The sequence below is a fragment of the Chelonoidis abingdonii genome, chromosome 7 (genome assembly GCF_003597395.2).
Source record: "Chelonoidis abingdonii isolate Lonesome George chromosome 7, CheloAbing_2.0, whole genome shotgun sequence".
In the NCBI taxonomy this organism is placed as follows: domain Eukaryota; kingdom Metazoa; phylum Chordata; order Testudines; family Testudinidae; genus Chelonoidis; species Chelonoidis abingdonii.
This window is the reverse complement of record NC_133775.1, coordinates 43,522,567-43,540,382: the sequence shown is the minus strand read 5'-3', so window position 1 is coordinate 43,540,382 and position 17,816 is coordinate 43,522,567. Positions and strand designations below refer to the sequence as shown.

At 40.1% G+C, this 17,816-nt stretch overlaps 1 protein-coding gene across 9 annotated transcripts in view; it reads right to left on the bottom strand.

Moving 5' to 3' along the window:
* The window catches only part of GPSM2 (G protein signaling modulator 2), a 58,519-nt gene that overhangs the window by 4,788 nt on the left and 35,915 nt on the right, over nucleotides 1-17,816 (bottom strand). For 6 of the 9 annotated variants that reach the window (XM_032803738.2, XM_075067845.1, XM_075067844.1 and 3 more), the window contains 12 exons: nucleotides 15,938-16,159; nucleotides 13,290-13,425; nucleotides 12,807-12,949; nucleotides 11,369-11,492; nucleotides 10,968-11,083; nucleotides 8,325-8,480; nucleotides 7,222-7,330; nucleotides 6,306-6,435; nucleotides 5,104-5,174; nucleotides 2,422-2,598; nucleotides 991-1,147; nucleotides 620-837 (listed from right to left, as the gene is read on the bottom strand). In XM_032803738.2, the coding sequence (XP_032659629.1) occupies nucleotides 620-837; nucleotides 991-1,147; nucleotides 2,422-2,598; nucleotides 5,104-5,174; nucleotides 6,306-6,435; nucleotides 7,222-7,330; nucleotides 8,325-8,480; nucleotides 10,968-11,083; nucleotides 11,369-11,492; nucleotides 12,807-12,949; nucleotides 13,290-13,425; nucleotides 15,938-16,159 (1,759 nt within the window). Of the gene's footprint in view, nucleotides 1-183; nucleotides 245-619; nucleotides 838-990; nucleotides 1,148-2,421; nucleotides 2,599-5,103; nucleotides 5,175-6,305; nucleotides 6,436-7,221; nucleotides 7,331-8,324; nucleotides 8,481-10,967; nucleotides 11,084-11,368; nucleotides 11,493-12,806; nucleotides 12,950-13,289; nucleotides 13,426-15,937; nucleotides 16,160-17,816 lie in introns of all 9 variants that reach the window. The other 3 variants (XM_075067847.1, XM_075067849.1, XM_075067848.1) reach the window with 2 other exon arrangements.

Here is a 17,816-nt window from a genome sequence, read left to right as displayed (position 1 = left end):
CCCCTTCCTTGGCACTGAAAACGGTGAATGGTGCCGGGGGAAGGAACAGAGAGCAGGGGGGCTAGCATCGCCCCTTATACTGGCACATAAGCACAGGCTCCAGGGGGCAACTGCGCCAGCCCCTACAGCTACCACTAAGGAAAAAACATCCAGCAAGTGTTCATGTTGCGCACACACACCTACCATGGAAATGACATGAGCAAGCAGTCAAAGAACCTTGATGTACTCATCATTTCAGTATATTCTGAAAGATTCAATAGGAAGTTTCATTCACAGATTTGATATTAGAAATATTAGGCTCTAAATTCAGAGTCTTACTGATGTTGAGTGTAAAGATTGCAGTGACATAAGTTAAGAACATGGAGAGAAAATTCAGTGAGGTTTTATTCAACGCTGGAAATATTACAGCACCTAGCACTTTTAGAATGCTTTTCATATATTAAATTTCCAAGTGCTCTACAGATACAGGCATTATCCCCATTTTTGAGATGCGGTAAATGAGGCCTTGTGGGGGCAAATTACATGGACACCCAGTTCTTTTGACCTTCAGTGTAATGTAATAGCCCCATCCCATGTAACTGAGCAGCATTTTTTCCACATACCATTCTTACTGACTTACTTGACATTTTATTAAGATATCAAAGAAGTCATCATCTGATTCTCTGTTGTTGCTGGCCATTAGATGGCCAAGGACTGACTGACTGTTGTGCTGATTGAGACGAAGCCCAGGTAAATTGCTAAAGCTGGCTCGTTGATCATCTAGGCGGCGGCTCTGTGAGCTTGCAAGTAGATCTAAAAATTCATCAGTGTGCGGTGAGACCATGGAAGTAGAAAAGGCTGAAGGTGGAAGGAGAAAGCGAACACGTTAGTCTGGAAATCTGCCTTGGAACAGTAAATCTTGTGTGTTAGAACAGTTTAAAAGACTGACATCAACCCAAGACAGAGGCATGTGATTTGGGTAGATTTTTTCAAACAATCAAAAAAATGTACATTTTCTCATTGTTTTAGGTGGGGTGGAGGATGCTGCTGCAGCTGTCATTCTGCTCTTCTCCTGGAAACAGCATCTCTGATCATCCATCCTGTTGCTTTGAAACCGGCTCAGCAAGTCAAAGAACCCTTCATCTCCAGTCATATCAGGACTGTTTTTCTGAAAAGATAGGCAAGAGAGCCAGGGAAACGTTAGGTTACAATTGTCCCCTATTGAACTGTAATGCAGAAGCCGTGGCAGTTTAATCCGGTCATGTTTGATATTTGGATATTGTTTAAACACAATGTTACAATGGAAGGTGATCAAGTCAACAAAACAAGCCAGTTGTGGAAGATCTTTTAAAACAATTGAAACGTGAGCATTATATAGCGGAGTTAGTAGTCACCAGGAAAATAAAGCTGCCAGGTATAAGCCAGAGACATGTTTCCAGTTGCTGCTCTAGTTCTTAATATCACAATGAGATTCTCTCCTCTGACCTTGATCAAGTTAACTTAATTTTTTTTTAATTCACTTCTTTCCAATTCAACATGAAATTAAACATATATATGACAAAGCTAGTTCTGTACAGTAACTCCTCACTGAACATCATCTGGTTAAAGTTGTTTCGTTGCTGCTCCCACCCTCTGCCTTGGAGCTGCTCCCAGGAGCCTCCTGCTTGCTGTGCAGGGTGGGGGTGGGAGAAAAGGGGTGCTATGTCAGGGTGTCCCCCTCTTCTCCCCTGTCCCGTACCTCATCTCCAGGGACGGATGGACACGGAGAGCGCTTGCTGGCAGCTGCTGTCTCAACTTGCTAATCTACTTAAAAAGGCAATGTACTTACAGTGGGCTCAGCGTGCCTAAAGGGACAATGCGCGTCTCACACACAGTGTGTGTGTGTCTGTCTCTCACACACACACACACACACTGTGCGAGTCTCTGTCTCTCTCATCATGCTGTGTCTCCTCCCTGCATTCATGCTGCCTTGTAGAGTATGAGGCTACATTAACAATGTGTTAACCGTTGAGGGCTCAGCCGAGAGCTAGTTCATCATTTAGCAGCAAGGCATTCCCCTGGGAAATATCCCACCCTCTTCCCACCACCTCAACCAAACTTCACAATTATCATTGCTGTGTACAGTATTAAACTGTTTGTGTGTGTGTGAGATAGGAGTCTTGTCTGGGGAAAAAAATTCCCTGGAACCTAATCTCCCCTATTTACATTAATCTTTATGGGGAAATTGGATTCGCTTAACATCGTTTTGCTTAAAGTAGCATTTTTCAGGAACATAATTACAACGTTAAGCGCGGAGTTACTATACTTGAATCACTTTTTTTTGATCAAGTGAACAATAAGAACTGAAATTAACAACTCCAGAAACGAGCACTCATTTGTAACTTAGAAATTTTCACCAAGCAAACAATTAAACCAGTTTAGGCTTTAGTTCTCCAAACATACCCTCTGAGAGCTTAGAAGTCGATGATCAATAGAATTACTAGCATCCTGCAGAACTTTGGAGGATGTGCCATTTTTGTACTTTTTGCCTTTTAGTCGATTTACAAAGTGCAGCTTTGCTGAAGGTTTGGCAACCAAGGGTTTCTGTTTAGCAAGAATGTCACTGTTCCAGTTCTGAATCTAAGAAAACAAGAGTCAGATGAAAGAAGCCTTCTTTACAAATGCTGCTGCCTATCATCTAACTAGCTTCACTTCCCATTAGTGAAGAATCTCTAGGTTATGTGTTTCCTTTTCAGTAGATGGATGAACAAAATTTAACTGTTAGATTACATCACCTGACCTGTGACTATGGAGTCCTCTGTTATCGCTAATATACAATAGGAAGTGAGCTCAATGTCAGTGAATGAAAGAAAGAACATTCCATTCAGAGAGAGTAATAGAATTAAAATCTTTCAGTATTGTCTGTGAAATTTAGAACTGTAACTTAAGCTGTAAATAAAAATGCTAGAGCATCTTTTAAGTAAACTTGTCTTTTCCTCAGAAAGTCAAATCCCTTAACATAAAGGAACATAAGAATGGCCATACTGGGTCAGACCAATGGTCCATCTAGCCCTGTGTCCTGCCTTCCAACATGGCCAATGCCAGGTGCTTCAGAGGGAGTGAATAGAAAAGGTAATCATTAAGTGATCCATCCTGTGTTGCCCACTCCCTGCTTCTGGCAAACAGAGGCTAGGGGACAACTCAACACATGGTTTTGCATCCCTGTCCATCCTGGCTAATAGACATTGATGGATCTATCCTCCATGAACTTATTCAGTTTTGTTTTTTTCTAACCCTATTATAGTCTTGGCCTTCACAACACTCTCTGGCAGAGTTCCACAGGTTGACTGTACGTTGTGATGACACAGGAGCCTTTTAGAGCTTTTTCATAGGGAAGCTGTGCAGCTGAATTTTAAAATCAGACTTCTCCCTTGTTACATATATGCCAGACAACAGTAGCAGCATGGCTCTGAAAGCAGAAGTGGCTGCCAAAACAGAAGGATATCAGGGACCTAAGTTTGGGTAACGCTATAAGGCAGATTCCTACTCAGAGGTCAGCATGCCAGTATTTTTTGCCCTCTTGACATAATTACGTACAGCTGCATTAGAACCTTATAAAGACTAAACAAATATTCTTGTTCTGACAAAGCCATTCATTGGCTGTCACTAACGCCTTCTTATTTGTACAGTCTCTTCATGTTGGATATTCTAGCCATATCTTAAGATCTTTCAGATCCTCTGCTTTCGGCCTTATCTAAACTCCTAAAAGCAGGCTCTGAAGCTGGGCTTTCCCCCCCATTATGCCTTTGGAACCTCATCCCTCAATTAAACTCCTCGTCTTGAGTTTATAAGTGTAAAATTTCAAACGAAATCCTTTGTTACAGCTATGCTATGATATTTAGTTTTGGTTTCTTATAAAGGCATCTTGGAAAACTCATTACACAGTACCCCAAACTATACTGTCACATACAGGACCCATATTTTTAAAAGGTATCACCTAAGCAACAGTTTAAGTGATCAGAGTGGTAGAGGATAAAAAACTTAAGCTGGAACTAGCTGAATGTTCAGCAGTACATTGTGGGAGACGCAGGCTGGAGGTGAAACTTAGGATCTTATATATCAGTCCCAGCAGGGGCTCAGAGAACAAGAAGTGACTTAAAACTTCAGCACCATCAGCTCCCAATATGTCGGTTCTGGAAGAGATTTAACTCTCTTATCTGCAAAACTAGTGAACAGGTTTGAACTATTGGAGGAGATGGGGATCAATAGTGTCCCAGGATGGAGGTTGAAGAAGAAGTTCCAACCTCCTATTAAAATCTTTTGGGAAACATGGATTTATACAAAATTGTCGACTTGGCTCGTGAGGCAAACAGGTTCATTTTACATAACTCTTGCCTTGAGGTTAAGGTACATCACTACTAGTCAGGAGACCTCTGTTCTATTCCCAGCTCTGACAGACTTCCTGTGTGACCTTGCAGTGAATATTCCAGTGCCTCAGCTTTTAGATTTCTAAAATATATCTACTTAACATGGATGTTGAAAGGATTAATTGTTTGCAAAAATGTTCTGAGAGCCTCAAACAAAACACACTATAAAAATGTGATATATAAATAAAAATATGAAATTGTTTCATAACCGAGGAATGTTTGCTCTAAGATCTATGGACAGCTTCCCTTTCATTTTATTCTGAATCACTTCTTGACTACCCAGATAAACTGAAGCTCTTAGGGAAAATACACACCCCCTACACACTTCTGATGTGTACTGCAGAAAATAAATTCTACATTCTTGAGAAAACATCCTCCAGTAAACCATTTCATAGGACTGACTTTGCTACTATTGTGCTTTTGATCATGAATGCTCTTTGCCACAACTAGTTATTGAACATGTCTCTGGCTTCTCTAGGTTTGTATTTGCTTGACACTTCCTTTCATTGATCAAGATTTTACTAGCCCACTTCTAAAGTGGTTAGCATATACAATTGCTGATTATCTTGCCCTAAAACTCATGCTCCTATAATTTGAATGAAGAATTTATTTAGAATGATCCACGTTAGGCATTTCATACCACTGGTGCACTGAAAGGTATGAAACATTACTGCAATTCTACTACTCAGAACAGAAAAAAAAGAAAGGAAGTGCCAACCTTTTCAGGTGTTAATTTCATAAGTTCCATGTTTTCCATACTGTGACGGCGGCCTACTCTGGATCTTGCACCTTTGGGAAGAGATGAAATAAGACTAAATAAGTTGGTTGCCTATGAAGAGGAAGGATGGATTTTCTACATTTCAAAGCTATGTTGTGGTATATACCATCTAAGGTTTAAGATGTGGTAATTTTATAGTTCCAAAATGATGTAGTAAAAATATTAGCATAGAGTAAACGTCTGTAAAGTACCCAGGCTGAAAACACTTGGTTTTGTACTTCAGAGTTTAAGGCTAATTACCTTAAAACACAAATATAGACTGTCTCCTTGCAATAAGATTCTTTGATCCAGGAATGCTATGCTCTGGCATCAAAATACCACACACTTACTAAAAATAATTGGCATTACACTACAAAGTCACAGAAGATCAGCTGAGTTTTGAAGAGGCTACACAACTGTGGATGGGAAGCAGGGAGAGAAAGGTTTGATTAGGGAGCTTAGAGAGAGGAACATCAGAAGAGCCCACGATTTTTGTTGTAAGCTCCCCAATGCCAGTAAGAATGCTATGGAGAAAGGAGGCAAGGCAAAACCTGTAATCTGGTGCATAAAATCAGTCTTATCTCAGATTTTTTTTTCTTAAAAAAAAAAAAAAAAAAAGCTGTTACAAATATGTAGCCACAAAGACAAAATGCAAACAATAGACTATAAAGCAAAAATCGAACTTTGCATTCTTTCCAGCTCTATTAAGATGCATATAAATGTGGCTTTACTTCTTTATTTTTTAAAAAATGGGATTGTCTTAAGCATTTTTCCTCTAATTTGGAAAAAAGTCAGGTCCTCAAACTTCCCTCTTTTGTTAGAGGACTGACATTTTTTGGAAGATCTGCATAGCAACATCAGCCTTTCTTCTCCCCTTAAATGAAGTGGTTGGGGAACATTCAGATTTAGACCATTCAACTTCTGGAGAGGGACAGCCTGTGTTGCAGACCTGTCTGATACCATGATGCAAGTCTTCCAAACATAAAGATGTCCCTTTATCAAAACAGAAAGGCTCAATATTCCAAATGGAACAAGCAAATTTTGGGGGAAGAAGGGAGATAGGAGCGTGAGAAACACAAATGCAAAAGCCTCTGAACACAAAGGAGCAATCATTTTTTCCTCTCAACTTCAGCTAAAAAAATATGCTGGAAAGAAGCACTTACCATTCAAACTATTATCTACAGCATGGATTTCTGACATCATGGAGTTGTTTGTGCTGTAGCTTAGACCAAGCACCATTTGAAGATCTGAGAGGTTAAGTCTAGCTGTTAATTCTCCGCTTCTATCTCCTACCTGCAACCAAGAGCATTTGAATATATTTATTTGGTTATTATTTATTTCCTCAGATTTCTAAAAATGTAACTACTGGTATCAATCGCATGCTCTGAGCACCTATCCCATGAATCAAAATCAAACACACAGCAAGCATGTGTGTATATAGATATAAATATATGTGCATATGCATGCTCTCATTTTGCAATTGTGGTATACATATATACATCTCAGCCCACGATTGCAAAATGAGACATGCTGCTTATGGATTTAAAGTTTCTCTTCAACATCTTAAAATCTGGTGTGCATTTAGGCAAAGCTGACTGATGCACCAGAGAAAGTGAACAACATTTCACAAGGTGATGGAAAATAGAAAGTGAAGAATTAGTCTGCTGACAACTTATATGTTGCTATTTTTGCCAAATTTTGTTGATATTTAAGAAAAAATGTACAAATACTGTACCTTTTGCTTTCCAAGAATATTACATGATTACTTTGTGTCTATGGCCTTGACACCACTGCAGTGGTGACACTTCCATACAGAAAGACTCTTCCTGAATCCTTTTATTAATGCATTAGGTGCAAACATGCACAAAGCCACAACTTTTCATTCCAACTATTTCTCCTCTTCACACAGATTTACTGGGGCCACTGTAAACTAACCCGGCCCAAATGACACTACTTCGATACAGATTTTTTATTTTCTTCCTCCAAACACAATGTGTCATGCAGTCTGGATGTGTGACGTTAGAAAGATCTTCAAGAGGAAAAGCCAACAGCCAAAACATAAGAATGCGCAAGTCATACCTCTCTTGAAATTTCTAAATGCTTTTCTGCAAAATGCATAGCTTGGTCATGATTTCCTAGTGCTGTGTATGCATTTCCTAAACTCCAGCATGCTCTTCCTTCACCAATTCTGTAACACAATTTAAGCAAATATTCAGCTGTAATCCCAGGTGGTCAGAATTTCATGCTGTAGCTTCTGGGACAGAATCTGTTGCTGGGCCTAGGAAAACTAAGAAAACTCCCATTTCAAGCATCAAAATATTAAGTACATTATAGGCAGTAATGAAAGACATTTAACCAAGTATTTAAACAATCTATTCAGCATTCATTTATAACACTTACTACTTAAATTAGGAATTTTGTGAAGGTGAGATCTTTGATTTTTACAGAACGGACAAATCATCATCTTTCAGTCTTGTGAACATTATGATTCAAATGACATGATGCTGATAATGATACAAAGGACCCAAGAGTTTAAAAATACATAGGGACTACATTTTATAACCCAGTTCATAAGCATTTTTTGCTTGAATTGCATATTCTGGCCCATTCTTAACAGTTGTCTTTCTCTACAAATCAATAAGCATAACATTTAAAAATTACAAAGCAATTTTAGTTGCCCTGAATATTAAAATACAGGGCTTAGAAATTACCTGCATTTAAAAACTATATCATTTTAGTGGACTTGTCCTTTCCTTTCCACTTCATTCCTCCCCAGTGAAGGCACAAAAGACCATCTATTGATATGAGAAGGCTGCAAAATTACAGCAATCATTTGTTTCAAAGTAAAGATTGAGAGCTGCTGTCTCTTCCCTTAACAGCTAACCAAAAAACTGACAGAGATGGAAGTCAGTCTAACAGTATCAGTGATTCCATAAGTCATGGGCTACTTTTCATCTCAATACAACTGCACAAAGCCTATCTTTCACCTCAGGATTCATTAATGTGATACCTTTAAGACTACCACTTTTTCCTATGAAGAGTGTAATCCTATAGCCAATCCATGCTGGGAACTCATACTGATTTCAATGCAAGTTCCATATACAGAACAATTACAGGAGACGAAGGGTCAATCCTATTATCCCTCTAAGTTAAATATACAATATTGGCTCCAAAGGACTTACCTATCATTCAGTTCCTGAGCGATTGTAAGGTGCTTCAGATGATAGTCAATTGCTTTTTCATAGTCTTGGAGCAAAGTGTATGTATTTCCAAGACTGTAACAAGCCTGTGCTTCCACAGCTCTATCTTTAAGCTGTCGAGCCAGTTGTAGTGTCTTTCTAAAAGAATGAATTATTAGCCTCACAAAATCAGAATTCTTCCTATAGTGTTCTCAATCTATACCTGTGCAACTCCACTGAAATCAATACAGTTGCCTGGGTAAAATGGTAAAATTCAACCTCGTTTTGCAAATAATCATCCCACAAAAGAATAATTACAATTTTTCCCCTTCCTATTTATGTCTAACCTTAAAATGGAAAAAAAAAAAAGTTCAATTGATTTCAATGGGAGGAGAACTGGGCCCTTAAACTGCATATTCTAACTTCAGCCAGCTGCTTCATTACTGCATTATTTATGCTGGTTTTCTTCACTGTATAAAAAATATTCAGAGTGCAGTTTACACAAAGTATGATGCCAACTTTAGAAAATAACAAACACAGCAAATGTTTAATCAATAGGAGTAGGCAGTGTTAAAAGATACTTCTGTAGCTATCAAGGCAGACTTGATTGCTGATTCTAACTCTTTGACCACTAAAAAGTGACAAAGTCCTGTGGTACCTTATAGACTAGACTAACAGATGTATTGGAGAATAGCTTTTGTGGGTGAATACCCACTTCGTCACATGCCTCTGACGAAGTGAGTATTCACCCACGAAAGCTTATTCTCCAATACGTCTGTTAGTCTATAAAGGTGCCACAGGACTCTTGTCGCTTTTTACAGATCCAGACTAACACGGCTACCCCTCTGATGTTTGACTAATGTTCAGGTCAGTTCCTCTCCCTTTTGAAAACATGAAGAGTCCTGGGCTTCACAGCTGAAATCTGAACTCATATGTAGCTCTTGTACCTAATGTATCGAATGCAGGTATTTTAGTTTAATTTTACTGAACCCTGCACAGCAACTATATTTACCTTGCTTTGCAGAAGATTAGGAGATAAAGAAGGGATGTTCCTGAATAAAGGGTACGTCTACACTGCACGATTATTTCGAATTAGCTTAAACCGATATTACAAACAGATCTAAGAAAATCGGTTTAGCGCGTCCACAGTGGGATCACGAAATCGATTGTTTGCGTCCATGGTCCAAAGCTACCATCGATTTCAGGAGCGGTGCACTGTGGGTAGCTGTTCCTCAGCTATCCCATAGTTCCCACTTCCGTGTTGAGAGCACAGTGCCTGATGGGGCAGAAAACACTGCCCCGGGTGGTGCTGGGTACAGCCTCACCCCTCCCTTTGTGAAGGCAGCAGACAACCCTTTGGCGCCTTTTTCGCGGAGTGCATTGAGCAAACGCCATAGCACAGCAATCTTTCCCTTTTTTTTTTCACGTGGTGGTGGGGGGAAATAAACTGAGGAGCTGTTCCCTGAACCACGCCAGACACTGTGTTTGAACCTACAGACATTGGGAGCTCAGCCAAGAATGCAAATAATTTTCAGAGACTGCTGTGGACTGTGGGATAGCTGGAGTCCTCAGTACCCCCTCCCTCCCTTCATGAGCGTCCATTTGAGTCTCTGGCTTCCCGTTACGCTTGTCACGCAGCGCTGTGTATCCTGCAGTTTTTTATTCAAACGCTTTGGCGTTTCGTGTTCTGTAACGGAGCTGGATACAACAGATTTGTCTCCCCATACAGCGATCAGACCTAGTATCTCCCGTACGGTCTATGCTGGAGCTCTTTTTCGATTTCAGACTGCATCGCCAGCCGTGCTGATCAGAGCTCCACGCTGGGCAAGCAGGAAATGTAATTCAAAAGTTCGCGGGGCTTTTCCTGTTTACCTGCCCGCTGCATCCGAGTTCAGATTGCTGTCCAGAGCGGTCAGTGCTGCACTCTGGGATGCCGCCCGGAGGCCAATAACGTCGATTTCCGTCCACACGAACCCTAATCCGAGTTATCACTATCGAATTTAGCGCTACTCCTCTCGTCTGGGAGGAGTTCCGAAATCGATTTAAGGAGCCGTTTAACTCGATATTAATGACGACGTCGTGTGAACGGGTACAGCGTTAAATCGGTATATCGGCCATTAAACCGATTTAAAGTCGCAGTGTAGACCTGGCCAAAGTCTAAGTATATAAAACCCACTATGCAAAACTGCCTTTGGCATGTTTCAGTTATTTCCTAATGCACTACCAATCTCAATACAAGTACTTAAAGTCTGTGGATCATCATCCTAGAATTTGGTGGGTATCAAGGCAACATGCTTAGGATACAGGAGAAAGCTAGTAAAAGCATGTCAACAGAAGGCAATAACCTGTACTATGGAGAAGGGCCTCTTTAAATATTCCCTCTTACTAGAAAAGGTAGAGAAGACATAATACAAAAATCCAGACTTTAGGAAAGGCTGAACAGTCAAATGACTAGAAAATTAATTTAAAAATTCTGTTAAGCACTACATAATTAATTCTCTCCCAGTCTGTGTTGTAAGGATGATTATAAAGCAATATATCAAATGCTAAGCATTATTATTACTAACAGAGGTAAAGACTTGCCTATTTTGATTATGTAAAAAAGGTTTGGTACTAAGTTTATATATAAGAAATAAATTAACTAACTTGTAGTATTCAGAAGCTGTTTCAAATTCGCCCAGGAATATGTAGGCATTTCCAAGATTGCTGTATGCTCTTCTTTCAGCAGCTCTATCACCAAATTCTTTTGCAATTAGGAGACGCTTAAAAACACAGAATCTTACTGATGTACTCAGTCATTGCACTTCACAAATTTATCTCCAAGAAAACATTTATAGGGCTTTATCAACATTTGATTGCTCTTCAGGCAAACAACTCTTGAAAAGACTATATAAGCACTTGAGTCTGTACTATTAAGTATCAATGAAGTATGGTAAGTTAGCATTTAAAAAGCCTACAGAGACAATACATGCATACAAAGGATCAATCAGCAGCTAAAAAGTGTTGTTCTAAAGCAAACAAAATTCCATAGAAGTACAGTCTTGTACCTGTTCATGGGCTATAACAGCATTCCTGAAGTTGCCTAGAAGGTAATGTGTATTCCCCAGATTTCCATACGCACGTCCCTGGGCTGCTCTATCACCCAACTCTGTCACTATTGTCAAGTTTTTCCTGATTGGGAGGGGGGGGGGAAAAAAAAAAAAAAAAAAAAGAGAGAGAGACCTAATAGGTTGTTCATAGGAAACTATAAGCCATAAAATAATTGGTCTTCCCATTACTACAAAGGAAGACATTATTTTCCCTTTACTGCCTGACTTAGTGGCCTTGACGTAGCACTAAGCATTATCCAGTCCGATACCAGCAGATACTAGACTCTGTTTTATCCTCTGCAGGCTGGTGTGCTCAGCTCTTGGAACAGGGGAAGATCATCTGCTCAGAACCTGCTAGCCAGTCTCAAAGTACATCTCAAAATAAATCCATTCTCCTGTGACAGTTGTGGCATTTCCAGAACGAAGTGGACAGAGGTTACTTAAGGAAAAAGACCAAATGTTGACCTGATGCACAGGTCTTACCTTTCCATCTCTTGACCTGGGACCTGAGCAGATGGCAGGGTCCCAAGATGTTGGAATCACTTATAATAGGTAAAAACAATGAAGAGTCATTGTGGCACCTTAGAGACTAACAAATTTATTTGGGAATAAGCTTTTGTGGGATATAACCCACTTAATCAGATGCATGGACTGGAAAATACAGTAAGCAGGTATAAATATACAGGAGTTGCCTTACCAAGCGAGGGGTCAGTACTAACGTGGCCAATTCAATTAGGGTGAATGTAGCCCATTCCCAACGGTTGACAAGAAGGGGTGAATATCACCAAAAGGCTTGTTAACACTTCAAAAAGTAATTTTCCCTCTGTTGATATTCACCTCTTCTTGTCAACGGTTTGGAATGGGCTACATCCAACCTAATTGAATTGGCCTCATTAGCACTGACCCCCAACTTGGTAAGGCAACTCCCATCTTTTCATCTGCTGTATATTTGTACCTGCCTACGGTATTTTCCACTCCATGCATCTGATGAAGTGGGTTATATCCCACGAAAGCTTATACCCAAATAAATTTGTTAATCTCTAAGGTGCCACAAGGACTCCTCGTTGTTTTTGCTGATACAGACTAACATGGCTGCCCCTCTAAAATTTATAACAGGTAGAGATAAATAAGAATTGTGTGGTATTACAGAGAAGCATACAGAAGGAATGAAATCAAAGCCACCCTAAAAAAAATGCCCAGGTATGACTCTTACTCCTTTCATGCTTTATTAACTTATCCCAAATGCCAACATATTGCTGCCGGTACCATTAACTGGTGCTATTCTATACTTTAGTTCACAACACTGAAGGTTTCCTAATATTTTAAACTATTTATATGCTGCTTGAGCTACTGATTTTTCTCTTTTCAGTCACAGCCTTTTGAAATCGTTACTTACTCATAATAATCTGCAGCTTTTTGTAATGCAGCCTTTACTTCATCTGGAAGTTCCCCTGGATCATGAGTCCCAGCATAGGCTACATTTTTCCCTTTGGAGTGATACACATTTCCAAGATTATAAAGTGCTCTTGCTTCTCCAACCTAGAACACAATATCAATCTGTTGGAAAGATTCCGAAATCATGTGCAGCACCAATTAGAAGAACGATCAGCCAGAGAAAGCAAGTTTCTCAACTATTAATGGGGAGCTGTGATCATTTTGGAGAGTTACACCCCCAGAGCATCCCAACAAAGCAATTGTGCCTGGGCCTCTGGTGCTTCCACCTGTAAACTTGCAGGTATCTTCATAATGTAAGTGGTTATGTGACAAGCCACTCAAGACCACTATACAAAGGCTCATCAGTATGTGTTAGTACTTCTATAATTATTGTTCTATAAAAGTACAGCCAGATTGACAGTAACTGAATGTTCACCATTCTTACCTTGTCATTAAGCTCTCTGGAAATATCTAGATGCCTCTGACAACAAACAATAGCATCTTCAAAATTCCCAAGCACCTTTAAAGTGTTTCCCAAATTACCACTAGCTTTAGCTTCACCTAGTTGGTCTCCAATGGTCCTGAAATTAAAACACAACAATCCAGTCAATCCTGTACATTTGCAATAGATATATGTTCAATGCACTGTAAACAGAATTACATGGAAGGTATTTCTCTTCATAAGATATAGACTAGTATAAAGTGCACATTTCGTTCACAATTTATGAGGTTATATGTTTATTTTACTTTTATAAATAAATTATATGCACATACACAGAGTTCAATTATAGAATTCAGCTTAGCAGAAACAGTGTGGGGGACATTTAATTTTATTAGAACGGCTATTGACTACCTTTGTACATGGTATGACACTGCACCCCATATTCTTCAGTGATATTAATAGGATATAATTATATCATAATTATGATGTATTTTATGCAAGATAAGGCATGTGTGGCATCATTGGAAAGAAAGGATAATGATATTCAGCAAATCGTAACCTATTTGTATGCATGTATCATTTTTGTATCCAAAGTTATGAATATTGACTATGTATCTATTTCACATGTAGCTATTCCTGGGCAATGCCCACTAGGCAAAACGCTCTCAGTCTGGATGGCTGGCTGGGAAGGGCCCATTCAGGTTAATGAGCCATTAGGAAGAAACAGTAGGATTTAGGAGAAGCTTATATCCCACCTGGTGAGCCTTCCTGTGAACCTTCTACATAGACAGTGGGGGATGGCTGCTGGGACTCTACAGGGACATGTGATCAGATCACCTGGTGTTGGACTCTATCTTGGTGTGGGAACCAAGCATTGAAACAAAGGGCTCCCACCATATGTAAAAGCTATATAAGGCAGGGGAGTGACATCATCAAGGTTCTTCACTGACTCCCCACGCAAGAAGACTCCTGGAAACACCTGAGAAACAAAGACTGAACTTTCAGAAATGCTGGACCTAGGCTGAAGAGATTTTTAGCCCGTGAATGGAACACCTAGGGATTCCAAGCTGTAAGCAAGTGCAGCCTGCCCCTTAAGAATCTGCAGCCTGCTTGTATCATCACTTAGGGTAAGAATCTGCTATTCATATCCATTCTATTTAGTGTATTAAACTTATTTTGCATATTTGGTTTATTTGCTAGGTAATCTGCTTTCACCTATTTGCTATCCCTTATAATCACTTAAAATGTCTCTTCTGTAGTTAATAAATTTGTTCTTACTTTGTCTAACCTAGGGTGTGAGAATCATAACTTGGGGAGAAAGGTTGTTGCATATTCCTCTCCACACTGTGGGAGGGGGCAAATTTTATGAGCTTACGCTGTACAGCTCCCTGTGCAGCACAAAACAGAGTAATTTTGGGTTTACACTCCAGAGGACGTGTCTGCCTGAGGAGCTGGTAGGTACCCCAGCTGGAGCCTTCCCATGCAGGGTCTGGTCAGAGAGCCTGCCTGCCTGCAACTGCAGCTGGATGTGTTCTTTTGTGTATGTATGCTGGTGAAAGTGCAGGCTAGACAGGGCTTTGCAGCTTGTCACAGCAGTACAGTGTAAAAGGGAGCCCAGGCTTGTGGGCCAGGGGGGCACAGTGGTACCTCAGTTCCTGTTGGCATCCCGGGCAGACACCAGTCACATATGGCAGCTTACTTATTGGTATGTTACACCAAAAACCCAGCACCCTGAAAGCGAATTGTGGTAGTACTCCAAAGGAAGAGAAAAAAAAAAAGTCAATGCAAGAAGCTATTTTTCTTCTGGAAATGTGAAATCTCTGGCTTGAATCTACAACTGTTGTCTGCTTTAATTTGTCTTTGGGGGGACAAGGATGAAATCAATACAAATTAATGTGTCAATTCTAGATACCTTTACTATGCAAAGTTGGCAATGAATAGTTAGGTGTCACAACCTGGTGCAATAGTACGATGTTCACACCTTCCCCAGAACCTAAATTAAGCTCTATTAGAACATTTGTCTTCATGAGAGAGGAAAAATGTCCAATTAAACAGTCAAACATAATTATCCAGACCTCCTGCACTTGAGGTATAATTTTTTTTGCACTGTTGTATAGGACCAGCTTCTTTAGATTACACTGCTGAAAACTTAAAATTTAAACATGAAAGTCTAAAAACTAGAAGGGCTTGGAAAAAATAATCCAATTTATGCAATGAAAACAATAAATCTTTAAAAGATAGCTGTAGAAACACCACATGAAATGAACACACTTTGTATATTTTAATCACATCACCACATTATTAGTTTTAAAGAGATATATACTAGTGAGTTATGTCTAGTAAATAATAATGGCAGTTTAATTTTTGGAGAACCAGGGAGCATTAGCTTTAGAAACAGGAAAGGATGAAGAACTGATGGATTTAAAGAGGAAGCCACCTACATATCCACAAATCTGGCAACCCTAGATCTCCCCAGCATAGTGATAGCCAAATTATTTGCCAGAATACTAAAAACCACCCAATCTCCCACCACTAGCACATCAATGTCTCTAACGAGCATTAACAATGAATGTTTCACTGAACAAACCATTGCTCATCTTCACGAGAACAGAACTGAGATTGAGGATGTACCTAAAAGAATATAAAATTACCTTGCAAGGGTTAAATCATGGTGGTGGTATTCCAGGGCTTTTGCATATTCATGCAGATAGAAATAAGCATTGCCTAGCTGACTGTAAATAGCACTAAGAGTTCTTAGATCTTCTGTTCCAACCTGAACTGCAGCTTCAAAGAAAGACACGCCAGCTTGACAATCTCCTGCTTTACACAATCGCTCGCCTTCCAAGGCCAGCTCCAGACAGGAAGCTTCCATTCTGCACAATTTGAGGGGAAAAAAGGTAACATTCAGTCTCAATATAGTTCTTTCCATAAGAACCTGAATTCTGAAAACATTTATGCACAGGAAGTTTCTCTGAATTCCAGAAACCTACACATTAAAAACTATTTACATTTGTTTGAAACAAGGTTTCCTTATCACAAAGCAAGCATTAAGTTTACTATTATTACATTATATAAAACTGGTGCTGGTAATGAACACAGAATGTTCTACACAAAAGCAGGAGAAAAAAATCCTCTCTCAATATCTAAAACCAAAAATGTGGATATTGGGCTATGTCTCAGCCAATCAGGGACATCCTTAGGATTTATGGGCACCTATGCAGTATTATTAAACTGGTGTCCCTATGCTCGATGGCAGCAATCTGGGCTGTGGGGGGGACAAGGCAGCAAAACACACCAAGATGCTCGGCCCACCTCATGGCAGCAGAGCGTCACAGTTCTCTGCAGAGACCCCCGTATCCTCTCCCTCCCGCAGAATGCGCGGCACTGGTGCATGCATCTCTGTGAATACGGCCCCTGCCTAAGGAGACAAAGGGTATGGCTACACTTGGAATTTCAAAGCGCTGCTGCGGCAGCGCTTTGAAGTGTGAGTGTGGTCAGAGCAGCAGCGCTGGGAGAGAGGTCTCCCAGCGCTGCACGTAAACCACATCCTTTACGGGTGAAGAGTGCAACACTGGGAGCCGCGCTCCCAGCGCTGCCACCCTGATTACACTGACGCTTTACAGCGCTGCATCTTGCAGCGCTCAGGGGGGTGTTTTTTCACACCCCTGAGCGTGAAAGTTGCAGCGCTGTAATATGTGAGTGTAGCCAAGCCCTCGGTGTGCAGGGGCCCACTTGCTCTTACCTGCTGTCAAGGGCAGTGGGTGAAGCTGCCACTTGAGGCGGCTAGCTCCCCAGCCCACCTCTTCTGCCTGTGGCCCCACCCATACTACACTCCTGCTCAATCCCAGACCCCGCCTCACTCCACCCAGGCCCTGCTCCCTCCCCACTGTCTCCCTCCTTTCTTCCCTTCCCCACCTTGCTCCTCCCTTCCAGTCAAATCCCTGAACCCAAAATGAAGCAAATGACATTTGAAAAACAACCCTCTTCTAAAATTTCTTTCTAAAGAAAATGAAGCATATTTTCCACTGCATGCCAGATGCTGAAGACTGGACATGCAAAAGGTACCTCATTAAAAGCACTAGCGAATAAAAAAAAACGTCAGTCACAGGTTTTTTGATATGCCGTGAAGTTTGTCAAAGATTTATTTGCAAAAAATTAGTAAGGGTGAGTCAGCTGTCTTGCTGAATACAACATTAAATATTATGGAATACATGATGCAGCTCTTCTGTTTTACATTTTCTTAATCAGTATTTCTAAGCTGATTTTATATTTTAAATGTACTCTTAAACCTTCATAAATCATCCCAGATTACTACATATTTAACTCACTGAAACAAAGACATTATTTTTAATTAATCGGTCACAGAGGTTTAATGTGTTCATGACGTTCATTGCTTTTAGAAAAAAAGGGAACACTGATTTACTTTGTGTGATCACCATAACAATAGACATATTTATGAAATTTCACCAGCTTTAAAAAATATGTTTTCAAAGATTTTACGCATAACAGAGGATTTTATAGCTTACTAGG